Raw genomic sequence first — 11,989 nt, forward strand, 5'->3', positions numbered from 1 at the left:
ATTGCCACCGACGGACGGTCCAAAGGTGCTCAAAACGCAACAGCGAGCATGGAAATCCATATCCACAAGGATGAGGATGAAGCAATAAAGCATGCTGGCTTGGCCTGAGGCCCCAAGCATGCCATGCAGGCTATAAACAACGCTGCTGATATTGTACATAGTCCGATGGAGATGATGTGAAGGATATGGCTAGCATAGAGCGCCTACTCTACTCTTGCAGGTGTTGAATGTCCCGCAACGGGCCGGCTCATGGCAAGCTGGAGCAGTTGGCTCCTCATTGATGGACCTATCGGGTAGATTGCCCTGCTTTGTTTCCCTCCCATGGTGGTGTCATTGGCACGCCAAGTACTCCGTACGGACACCTCAACGGAGCTTCTAAAGGATGAGTTCTGTTTCTGCCGGTCGGATAAAGTCAGCATGCTTTTGTGCGTTCATGAGAGCTTTCGTTCTTCTGGCACTGGCCCTACTCGGAGCAGAATATGCCTGTCTGTTTCGCGTGTCGTCGTGGCGCCGGGCGGTGCGGTGATGGCTTTGGGGTCACCACGTCAGAGGCCGTGCGATGGACTTGTGGTACACTCGTGCCAGCGCATGCCTTGGGCCAGGTAGCCAATGGATGACGAGTCGACAATTGGACCATGGGCATTGTACGGAGTAATGTCGAGCATGTTGCATTCGAGGTTGAGCGCGCCGTGTCGTTGGACCCACCAACACGGAGCTTGGAAGCTCGACCACTCCACTCGGCTTGGCCACCTTCAGGCTTCCATCATCCCGATTCTCGACCCCCCTGCAGCACATCAGCACGCCTGCACAGGCACAGCGTAGTCGACAGCACCTCCCAACAGCCAGCCGCCCGCATCTTCATCCCCGTGTGCGTCACTAGCGTGCGATTTTGTCTTGTTACTCCAGCATCGTTTGCGCTCTGCCATCTTTCCATACGTTTCTGCTAGACTGACTGGCTCCAGGAGCCGGGGTTGGCCAACGTTGGCCGATAACGGATACCTTCGCTCTGCCTGGCATCTCGCCACCGGACTGACCGACTTCGGAGTCGTCCGGTACGAATCTCAAGACCAGTGGACCACATTGAGTTTGCGAGTCGCAATGATCTAATACTCAAGACATATATTCCCACCGCATCGACATGGACTACGCCAGCCTTCGCGCCGCAGCCCTGCGCGACGGAGAAGACGAGGAGGCAGTCACTGTCGATACCCGCGCTCTGATAGACAAGGTCCTGGCCAGGTATTCTGGCGAATGGACTACCCTTCGAGAACTTATCCAAAACGCTGCTGATGCACAAGCCACGACCGTCATTGTGAAGTGGGAGACAATTCCTTCGATCCAAGTCCCCGTGCCCAACGCGACGAGTCGATCCGAATTGCTGAAACACGCCCTAGCGAACCATACACTACGCCGCCTGGTCGTGCAGAATGATGGCCAGCCGTTTACGAGAACTGACTGGGGTCGGTTGAAGAGGATTGCTGAGGGTAACCCCGACGAGACCAAGATCGGAGCATTCGGCGTCGGGTTCTATAGCGTCTTTGCTGACTGCGAAGAGCCATTTGTGAGCTCCGGAAGCGAAGCCATGGCTTTCTACTGGAAGGGCAATTCCCTCTTCACTAAAAAGTCTCATATACCCGATGGACAGGCGAGCAGGAACACTGCTTTTGTATTAGATTACAGGAATACAACGACCCCTTTGCCGAATCTGCTCTCAGTTTGTCAGTTTCTGGCCACCAGCTTGACGTTTGTGGCCCTGCAAAATATTGAATTTTGGATCGACGACTATCAAATACTCTCCCTGAAGAAGAAGTCATCCCCTCCCGCAGACCTAACATTGCCTCGAGACCTGGAAGCGAGGACGAAAGAAGGTCTCATGAAGGTCATTGGTGTCGACCGGACCCGGACCCAAATTGATGCCTCATACATGAGTGTCATCGGCTGGAAACCGCGAACTACAGCCTCGAACGCCAAGAACGCCGACACATACGTTTCAAACGAGGCCTCATCTCTTCGGTCTTTTTTCGCACGGCTCACTGCGACTGCTTCGCAATCTGGATTGCGCTCAAAGGCGCAGAGCGAGGACAACCTCGTGCAGCCGCAGATCGCCGAGGACGTCACTAAACTGATTCCGTCTTCAATATTCCTGAGCACCACTTCCGCCGCCATACGATCCAATGTATCGTCGGCTTTTGCGTCTGAACTCGAGAGAGCTACGAAGAAGCTTCCCCCCAAAACAACCAAGATTTCTGTCCTCACAGCGTCGTACGACGAGACTGTGGCGTCTGGGAGCTCGGCTGCTGATGCCGCCTTTGGGAAAGCTACAGATGTGTTCGCTTCTGTTCTGCCAAATAAGAAACCGGGTGGCCGTATTTTTATTGGATTTCCAACCATGCAGACAACTGGTGCTGGGATGCATGTCTCAGCACCATCGGTCATCCCAACCGTGGAGAGAGAAGCCATTGATCTCAACGCAAGATGGGTCAGGACCTGGAATGTAGAGCTCCTTCGAGCCGCTGGAATTGTGACTAGGTTGGCATTCTCTAATGAAATGAGCGACCTGAGTCGCAGTATGCAAACAGCCATCGAACATGGCAAGAAATTCTCTGGCGCGGCCATGTCCAAGTTTATGCCCGAGGCCCTCCATATTCTAAATACTTTCACATTCAGTGACTCGACACCCAGCAGTCAAGTCGCTCAGATCATGGAGGAGGCCTTTTGGACATGTTTCAACAAGGCGTCTATCGAAATGTTCTCTAACCAAGGCGTGCTACAGACCACACAGGTTCGCCTCGGATCGGATGAACTCAATGGTTTTGTGGAGAGTATCCCTGTTATCCCGGAAGAGATGAAGAGCTCCCCGTTTGTCAGGAAGTTAATAGATTTTGACCTTGTCTCTCACATTACGGTTACTGATGTCAAGAAGGAGCTTGAAGCAAAAGCTCTGAGTAAATCTCAAATGATCAAGTTCATCTCCTGGGCAGGAAAGAAGAGTGTGAGCGGCGAACTCGATCCTGGCAGCAGAGCCGCATTGCTGGAGGTTGCTGTCGCGACGATGGGTGATGAAGAATCTCAGGGCGACATTGTCGCACTTGGCAGCATCAGTAATTACCTGAGTCCAAGCACCATTCCGGCGCATATGCCAACACCACCGACAACCGTCCCTTTTCCCCTCACGGCCAACACTCACCATTCGGAACTGCAGGCTCTGGGTTGGGAACCCCTACAAGTTTTGCCTTGGTTCCGCTACTTGTTGGAAACGACAAACAATAGACCAGACGAAGAGAGCGTGACAAAATCCTCGAGATTTGCCGTACAAGTGCTGGTCATTCTTTCCAAGAGCTGGGATACACTCTCCAGCAAGGACAAGGCAACTTTGGCCGCGCTGGTTCAGGGTCATGCGGTAATACCAACCAAGCTCAGCTTGAAACGACCTGGGGAATCATTCTTCTCGTCTGTAAAGTTATTTGACGACTTGCCCGTCATTCAAGGCTGTGAAAAGGTCAAGGATAAGTTTTTGGCAGCAGTCGGTGTGCGAAAGACAGTTGATTTGGAAACCATCTTCACACGACTGCTGGCTCACTCGGGCGACAGCAGGCAGAAGAGATGGAGCCACATGGAGCTTATCAAGTACTTGGCCTCAGTGCAAAACGACATCCCCTCTGATGACCTGAAGAAGTTGAGAGAAACAAGATTCTGCCCTGCCGAAGCAGGGCCCAAGGGAATGGAACCAACAGAGGCTACGAAATCACTATACCAAGTGTGTGAGCTTTTTGAACCCAAAGAGGCTCTCCGTGCTCTCAGACTCCCTATTCTGCAGTGGCCAGGTCCTCCTGGTAGCTTTCGTGCCAGCAGTCCTGAGGGGAGGTTCTTGACTGCGCTTGGATTACGGGCGTTTCCCTCGGTGCCAGAACTTGTGGAAATGATGGCCTCCAAGGATGAGGCACTGCGCACTTCTTCCATGACCTACTTCATTGCAAACCATCACATTAACCGGTACGGAGTGTTTAATATGAGTGAGGCCCGCAAAGCCATTCTTCCCCTGCAAGGCAGCACGCAACTTGTCGCACCTTCAGCATGTTTCACCAACGAGAGGGCTGCAGTTCTTGGTTTCCACATCTTCAAGAGAGACCTCCACGACCACGCAAATGTAAGAGCCCCCTTTCCTAGCCGTCTTCGCCGAAATGGGTGTTAACAAGCCGTAGAAATTCGGTGTTGCCCGAGATCCGCCAATGGTCGACTGCGTCAACCGTCTTTTGACCAGCCCGCCCAAAGACCGCCAATCCGCCACCACTTTATTCAGCTACTTTGCCTCTCGAATCACGGAAGTCCGCGAAAACAGCCTGGTCAAGCTCCGAAACGCTCCCATTGTGCCAGCCTCAAGGCCAAGCATTGTTCGCTCATCTACATCGTCTAGTCAAAAGGTATCATACGTCAGTCCATCTCAGGCATATCTGGGGAAATCTGCCACTTATGGCGACATCTTCGACTTTGTCGACTTTGGTCAGGAAGCGAACTCGTTTCTGTTTCACTGCGGAGCAAAGAGTGAGCCTACCAAGCCTGAAGTCGCACATATGACGTGCGCCGAGCCTGCAAGGCTGCTCAGCGTGCTGCAAAGCCCAGAGAGATATATGGATCTCCTCAAATCTCTTGCCGAGGCATCATCCACTCTTCATCGTGACAAGGAGTTGTGGCGGAAGCTAAAAACTGCCCCTTGTCTGCTCGCGTACAAGGAAATGGCGCCCGCAAACAAAGGCGATTTGATAGACCTGGATGAGGTTGAAGCACCAATCAAACAGTATCAGCTGGCCTCGGCCAGTCGCATTGTAGTCGTGGATGATATTATCAGCTATCGGCTGTTCAAGGACTACCTAGTTTGCGCTCCAGAAGAGGACGCCCTGGAAACATTCTATCTCCAACTCGGCGCTGAGAAGCTCAGCAGTGTCGTCCAGGAGGACGTGCGGATTGGCCCTCACACAGCCAAGCAGAAAAAAGCAGAACAACTGCGGAAGCGTGTTGTAGAGAGGTCAAAGATATTTCTCTTTGAGTACGCAAGCTATCGACGTGATGCCGTCAAGCACGACGCCAAGTGGCTCGAGAAGAACTTGCGCGTAGAGATGGTCCGCTCAGTGGCCCTGCGCCGTACATTGAAAGGGCAGCGGCAATCACACACGGAGAAGCGCTCCGCGGCTGGTGCTTACGAGGACCGAGCGTGGGTTCTGTACGTCGCCGACGACGGCCAGCCGGATATGTATCAAGTTGGTCAGGCCGTGTGCCAAATGCTGTTGAACCGCCCAAACCAGCAGGCCTACCTGTTCTTCGAACCATTCCTCGCTCTGGACCTCTTTGGTCTCCGGGCACGCGGTTACAACGTGGACCGCATCCTCCGTGCCAAAGCTGCCGAGGCAAGAATTGCGGAAGAGGAGAGACGGAAAGCGCTACAAGAAGAGCAAAGGAGGATTCAGGAACGGGAACAGGACTGGGCCCAACAGGGGAAAGCAACCGACGAAAGCAAGATTCGTGAACTCCCCAGCGCAGCCGAGGCTGCCAGACAAGTGGCTCGCACTCCAGAGCAGCCGGCCAAACCGACGATGCCGGGCGCGTGGGGTTCGCCGGACGATGCCGCGGCGGACAGCCCTCAGCAGTCAAAGAAGGGCGGTGGTTTGTTCTCGAACCTCAGCCGCCGGTTGGGATTCGACAGTCAAGACGGAACCAGGGATGATGCCAAGACGCAGCTGGAACAGTTCATGGGCAACACCACGACGCAAGGCGGGACTGGCTCGACCACCGGAGCGCAGGAAAAGGATACCGGACGGCCCCAGCAGGATGATGGGAGGGTCACCAGTCCTGCTGTGGTGCAGCAAAACCTCCTCAACGCCGTACAAGCGACCCGAGCCCACGGATCTGACCACGTCTTCTCCGAGCCCAAGGTCAACCAGGTCAAGGAGCAAGCTACGTATTGCGATCAAACTCCAGCACAACACATATCATTTGCGGCAGAGTCCTCCAACGGAATGAAGGTCTACGTAGCAAAATCCATGCAAGGAGACGCAGCGACCTTTCTGTCGGCCAACATAGGCCCCATCAATTCCTTCTCGTCGCTACTAGTTGAGATTGGCAGCGTCTACTCGTTGTCGCCCTCGGTTCTGCACATATTCTACGACGAATCAGGGGGCACCATTGCATTTAACACGGGAGGAAGCATATTCTGCAATTTCCGATTCTTTCTACAATTACACTCTGCACATGTCCAGAGCGGAAGCGGGAAAGCCGAAGCTGCTACCTGGTGGTGGGTTGTGCTGGCTCACGAGTTGGCTCACAATCTCGTCTCTCCACACAATTCGGACCACAGCTACTACACGTGAGCCATGCATAACTACATGTCCGTTGGCTCCAGCTTCCAGTGACTAACAGCCAACAGGGAGTCGTTTATCCAGCAATACATGGCAAAGATGGTAGCCAAAGTCACGCAAATCGCTGCCGCGGGACACGCCCCGGCCGTGCCGCCGCCGCCACACCCTCCCCGACTACCGGCCAATGCGGCCTCTGCTCAACCCGAAATGCCGCCGCCGCCTCCGTATACCCCCGACGCAAGCCAGACGGGATAACAACAGGTTAGGTTAAAAGGTAGTTTTGCTCGGCGCTGTAACAAAGATTTGTGTACACGTGACATGGCCACGCCGGGCGTCATGCACTCATGGCATAGATAGACTTTGTGCTGCACATGGAAGCACTTCATGACAAACTGTACATGTAATAATAAGACTTCTGTTACTCTAGGAGGAGATAAGTTCGCCCCAACCGTCTTCCTTTTCCCTTTTCGCGGCCGAGACGAACGGGTGCGTCGTTTCGTCGTCCTGCGCCATCAGAGATGAAGCGCATGTGACTCCACACGTGACTGCAAATCGAACCCAAGCTCCGTCCGTCCAACCACGCACGGCGACAACCTCATCCCAACCACACCACCAAGCGGCAGCAAACCACCAATTCCGCCCCAGGTCCATCTGCACGCCGCATCCTCCCACGCGATCAATCCCCTCGCGCACCATGGTCCACCGCATCGCATTCTGGAGCTGCTTCGGTCCGTTTTCCCTCCCCAGACGCATCGCCGTCGCCCGCCCCGGGGCGCCCTCACACAGTACAGTACAGTGCACAGCAGGGAAGGAGCTCGCTGACGTCCGGGTGCAACGCAGGCCTCGCCGTGCGCTTCTGGCAGGTTGGGATCGAGATGCGCCCCTTCTTCAACAAGTCGTCGCTGTGGGCGTACCCGGCGTACGCCCTGGGCGGCGCCTCCTTCGGACACTGGCTGCAGGGCATCGACGACAAGCAGAGCGCCATGCTGGGCGAGCGCAAGGCGTTCCTGCTCGAGAAGAGGAGGAGGAAGGCGGAGAGGGAGGCCGCGGAGGCGGGCGGGGCGGCTGCCGCCCTGCAGTAGGGAGGTCACGGCCGGGCTGGCTTCACTGAACAGCGGACCGACACTGGGCTGAGAGCCGGGCGGAGAGGGATTGCGTGTACATACGGGGAGGGGGGGAGGGGGGAGAGAAAGCTAGAGCATGGAATATAGAGTGATTTCTTTGGCCATGTCTGGGCGGACTTTTGCACAGGTCGTGCGTGACGATGTGGTGCGGAAGGGTCTGGGGGATATATTTGGACGCTTTTTTTTTTGGTTTTTTGGTTTTTTGTATATTTTAACAACGGTCTAGTCTACAGCTCCTCTAGCTTGCGGAGGATGGCGGGCACAGACATGGCCGAGGAGTTGCCCAGCTCCGTGACGACGACGGAGATGAATTTATCCCTGGTGGTGTCGAACAGCAGTCTGAACTCCTTGTCTGTGTTCCTCTCGGGATCGATCTCGTTGTAGGTGAGCGAGTCGATGGACACGCGCTCCGTAAAGTTGATTGTTTCGCAGAGGGCCACGACGCGGAGGCCCAGGTCCGTCGCGGCGGTGGCAATGTCGCAGGTGCCCGCGTGGGCGTACATGGAGCCGTTGCTGAACATGGCCTCTGCGGCGGCGAAGAAAATGGTGGCCTCTTGCAGGTTGGACCACAGGGCGCCCATGTCGGAGGCGTAAGTGACGGGGATGCCGGCGGCGGCTAGTTTCTTTGCGTGCTCCAGGCCGACGCGGTCGAAGGGGTCGTCGACAAGGATGACTTTGAACTGCTTCCCGTCCGACTTGGCCTGCAGGAGCGAGCGCTCGACGAGCCTGTGGTGGGCATAGGTCAGGATGACTTGGCCGTCTTCGACCATGTCGGCGGCAGTCTTGACGATGACGAAGTCGGCCAGGACGATGCGCTCGTGGATGAAGTTGTCAATGGCCTGGCAGAGGCCCCTTTTGGCATCGGCGTCGGGCAGGTCAATGTCGATCTTGCTGATCTGGAGCTTGAGCCACCTTATGGCGTTGCCCATGGAGAAGCACATTGGCCGACAGGCGGTAAGGTACTCGATTTGAGGGTTGAGAACGTGCGAGGTGAAGTGGCGAGAGAAGGTGCTGCTGTGGGGTGTGGTGTAGGCATCGATGACCTAGGCCTTTGTCAGGAAACTTGGCTGGTTGGGAGAAATCAAGAAATCAGGACGCAGAAGGCCACACATGCCTGGGGCGGCCGGTAGGTACCTTTTTGAACGCCAGGAGAGTGGCCTCCAGCCTCGTGGTGCTGTCGCCGATGGCAAACGTGCTCATCTGCTGGCCCAGCGCCAACACAACCGGACTCACGTCCTTGTCTGCCCGTGTCATGGCTATCCTCCTCGCCATGGACAAGTGGCTGAAGCATTCCGGGATCCTGGGCTTCACCAGCTCCTTGGCGACGCGCGGCTGCACAGAGCGCGAAGCAGACCGTTGAGAGGTCGGCGAGGGAAGACCGCCTTGCTTGGAGTTGCTCGTATTCGCCCTGTCCTTGCCGGATTTCGCATCGCCAGCAGCGTCTTGCGCTCCTGAAGGCCCGGCAGGTGCTGCTGCTACGTGAGCGGCCTTTGCCTGGGCTCTCCTGGCGGCCTTTTCCTCCTTGGCCTTCTTCTTCAGCTCGGCATTGGATAGCTTCTTCTCGCCGTGGGCGCCCGGGGGTGCCGGCGCAGCTCGATCTTTTTGTTGCGTGGATCGAGGTTGGCCTTGGAGTTTGGCGTCCTTGCAGTCCTTGCCCACGGCGGCGTCGCCTGCAGGAGCGGGCTGGCCTCCCTCTGCAGCCATGGGGTGTGTTGATGAATTTCTTCGCAAGGCGACCTGGATGTGTCTGAAGCGTTGATTTGGCCTGCCGCTGCAGGCGGATGGTTTGGAGAGATGAGAGAGTGAAAGTTTTGAGTCGAGTCACAGCGCCGAGCAGAGGGGTGGAGGGAAACCCTACGCCAAAACAGGAAACCATCGCAAATTGCACGGCATTCATTATATAATCATGGCAATCGACTTGCAGCTGCAAAGTCATTCACTGTGCCATTCATTTTGGATTTTGCTGTGCGCACCACCAGCGGGTTTGTGCTTCTTACATTTCCTCACCAGCACTTTGGTCGCCTCGCATTCACGGAGCGGCATTTGCATCGCGGGCTGGGAGCGTCGACACCAGAGACGTGTACATACATCAGCGAGCATCATCGACCCAACGGAACTACTGGGCATCGCGACCACCAAACCCCGTCTCCATCGTGCGGTGCTCGGCTTCGGAGTCATGACTCATCGGTTCACAGCCGGGCAGCTTGACCTGGTCTGAAGATGCCAGCTTCCTCTCGACATTCCCCGTACAGAACATCCTCTTCGCATCGCGTCTCTCCGGCCTGCTCCCATCCTTCTTCACGCCAGCCTCGAACGGGCCAACAGCAATGAAAGACATGAAAAGGGTCAATAAAGTGTTCCAAAAATTCCCTGCCCGAATAAATCAAACAGGAGCGGTTTTGTTATAGTTTTCAACTAGCAAAATTCCTCCCTCAGCTTATCGCTTCACGGAGAAGGAAAACGCCCGTGCACTTGGATGGAGAGGAAAGAAGAGAAAAGAAGTCTGAAAGCGACGCGGGCAGGCCGACAATTTATAGGCGAAACGCGCACGCTCCAGATCAACTTGCTTATGTAAGGAATCTACGCCTGGTCCAGCTGGCCTGCGGATGGGACAGGGGAACTTGAGCTTCTGATTGGTTGGCCGAGCCAGGCAGACGCGACCTGACTTTTAGACGCATGCACGCAAAAAAAGTTGTTCGGTGCGTCGAGAAGCTCACCGCAGCCTACTTACATTGAATGCATATACGGAGTAGAATAGCAACAATTACAGCTGCGGCAGAGCGAGTTCGTACATCACAGCGTCGCAAGATGTCCCAATTGCCGTGCCAAGGCTCAAGTGGCGATGCTGAATCTGCCAATGTCGCGAAGAGGCCCAAGAAATATGAGTCGCAGACTCGCGGCCCGCAGGGAAGGCGCCATCCATCATGATCCGCATCTTATCCGTCCGGCCACAGACGTGACTTGACCTTTCACATCGCCCACCAAGATGAGGTTTTCTCGCGCTTTTTCCACCAATGGCGTCCCTGCCAAAAAGATAAAATACGTGCCCACCTCAGGCACCTATCCCAAGGGCTTCTCAGCAGCCGGCGTCTTCTGCGGCGTGAAGCCAGGAAATAGCAGCAAGCCCGACATTGCCCTGGTGACCTCTGACCGCGACTGTGCCGCCGCCGCCGTCTTCACCAAGAACAAGTTCCAGGCTGCTCCCGTCACCTTCAGCCGAAAGTTGCTGCAGAGCAAGTCCAATGCCGGGCTGCGAAGCGTCGTCGTCAACTCTGGCAATGCCAACGCCGTCACCGGCATCGGAGGCCTTGACGATGCCGCCAGAATGGCCGAGACCACGGACCAGAGGGTCGGAAGCGAGAACTCAACCATCGTCATGAGCACAGGGGTCATTGGCCAGAGGTGAGATGCCACCATGGATCTGCCAGTTGGTTGGCCTTGTTGCCATCGGGACCGAGTTGACAGAGAGAAAAAAAAAAAATCCCTCGACTGCAGGTTGCCGATTCAAAAGATTGTCGACCACATTCCCCTGGCCATCCATCGCGCTGGCGCCACCCACAAGGACTGGCTCAATTGCGCAGCGGCCATTTGCACGACCGACACGTTCCCAAAGCTCATGTCCAGGTCGTTCGAGCTTCCCTGTTCCCCGGGCGTTGAATACCGCATTGCGGGCATGACCAAGGGCGCCGGCATGCTGGCGCCCAACATGGCCACCCTCCTGACCATCCTGGCGACAGATGCTCCCATTGCCCCCGGCATCACGACCGACCTCCTTCGCCGCGCCGTGGACAAGTCCTTCAACTCCATCACCGTCGACGGCGATACCTCTACCAACGACACCGTCGCTCTGTTGGCAAACGGTGCTGCGGGCGGCATCCCCGTGTCCTCCCAACACTCACCCGACTACCAAGCCCTCCAGACGGTGCTGACCGACTTTGCCACCGATCTAGCCAAGTACATTGTCCGCGACGGCGAGGGCGCCACCAAGTTTGTCACCATTCGTGTGGTCAAGAGTGCCTCGGAAGAGTCGGCCCAGCAGGTTGCCCGAGCCATTGCCCTCTCGCCGCTGGTCAAGACTGCGCTGTACGGCAGAGACGCCAACTGGGGCCGCATTCTGTGCGCGGCGGGCTACTCGCTCATCTCCAGGCCCGGGCAGCCGGCGAACCAGGTCCCCGAGATTGTCCCCGAGAAGACGAGCGTTTCATTCATCCCCACCGACGGGTCCGACGAGCTCAAGCTGCTGGTCAATGGCGAGCCCGAGGTCGTTGACGAGAAGCGCGCGAGCGAGATTCTCGAGATGGAAGACTTGGAGATTCTAGTGAGCCTGGGCACTGGTAGGGAGAGTGCCGTGCACTGGACTTGCGATTTGAGCCACGACTACGTTACCATCAATGGGGATTACCGGACCTGAGTGTTACGGGGAAACAGAATCATCTTCTCGCACGCAGAAAATCTAAACCCCGCTGGGAACCCTATTGATAGCTTCAGAAATCTTTGCGAGGCGTTTTTTGGTTG

The 11,989-nt window shown here is 56.0% G+C and overlaps 4 protein-coding genes across 4 annotated transcripts; 2 read left to right on the plus strand and 2 right to left on the minus strand.

The window, feature by feature from the left end:
- Positions 1-1,138: 1,138 nt before the first annotated feature.
- Positions 1,139-6,605, plus strand: MAM_02208 (Neutral zinc metallopeptidase; the record flags this gene model as incomplete). Its single annotated transcript, XM_040821007.1, has 3 exons — positions 1,139-4,147; positions 4,203-6,358; positions 6,419-6,605. The coding sequence occupies 3 exons, from the start codon at positions 1,139-1,141 to the stop codon at positions 6,603-6,605; spliced, it is 5,352 nt and encodes a 1,783-aa protein (XP_040681350.1).
- Positions 6,606-7,128: 523 nt separating this feature from the next.
- MAM_02209 (uncharacterized protein) lies at positions 7,129-7,335 on the minus strand (the record flags this gene model as incomplete). The annotated part of the gene is made up of 1 exon (XM_040821008.1): positions 7,129-7,335. The coding sequence occupies one exon, from the start codon at positions 7,333-7,335 to the stop codon at positions 7,129-7,131; it is 207 nt and encodes a 68-aa protein (XP_040681351.1).
- Positions 7,336-7,701: 366 nt separating this feature from the next.
- Positions 7,702-9,178, minus strand: MAM_02210 (translation initiation factor eIF2B delta subunit; the record flags this gene model as incomplete). The annotated part of the gene is made up of 2 exons (XM_040821009.1): positions 7,702-8,517; positions 8,609-9,178. 2 exons carry the CDS (start codon positions 9,176-9,178, stop codon positions 7,702-7,704), a joined length of 1,386 nt encoding a protein of 461 aa, XP_040681352.1.
- A 1,282-nt stretch (positions 9,179-10,460) lies between these two features.
- On the plus strand, positions 10,461-11,885 carry MAM_02211 (Arginine biosynthesis protein ArgJ; the record flags this gene model as incomplete). Its single annotated transcript, XM_040821010.1, has 2 exons — positions 10,461-10,876; positions 10,970-11,885. The coding sequence occupies 2 exons, from the start codon at positions 10,461-10,463 to the stop codon at positions 11,883-11,885; spliced, it is 1,332 nt and encodes a 443-aa protein (XP_040681353.1).
- Between the last annotated feature and the right edge of the window lie 104 nt (positions 11,886-11,989).

This window comes from Metarhizium album (assembly GCF_000804445.1).
Source record: "Metarhizium album ARSEF 1941 chromosome Unknown scaffold_3, whole genome shotgun sequence".
Lineage (NCBI taxonomy): Eukaryota > Fungi > Ascomycota > Sordariomycetes > Hypocreales > Clavicipitaceae > Metarhizium > Metarhizium album.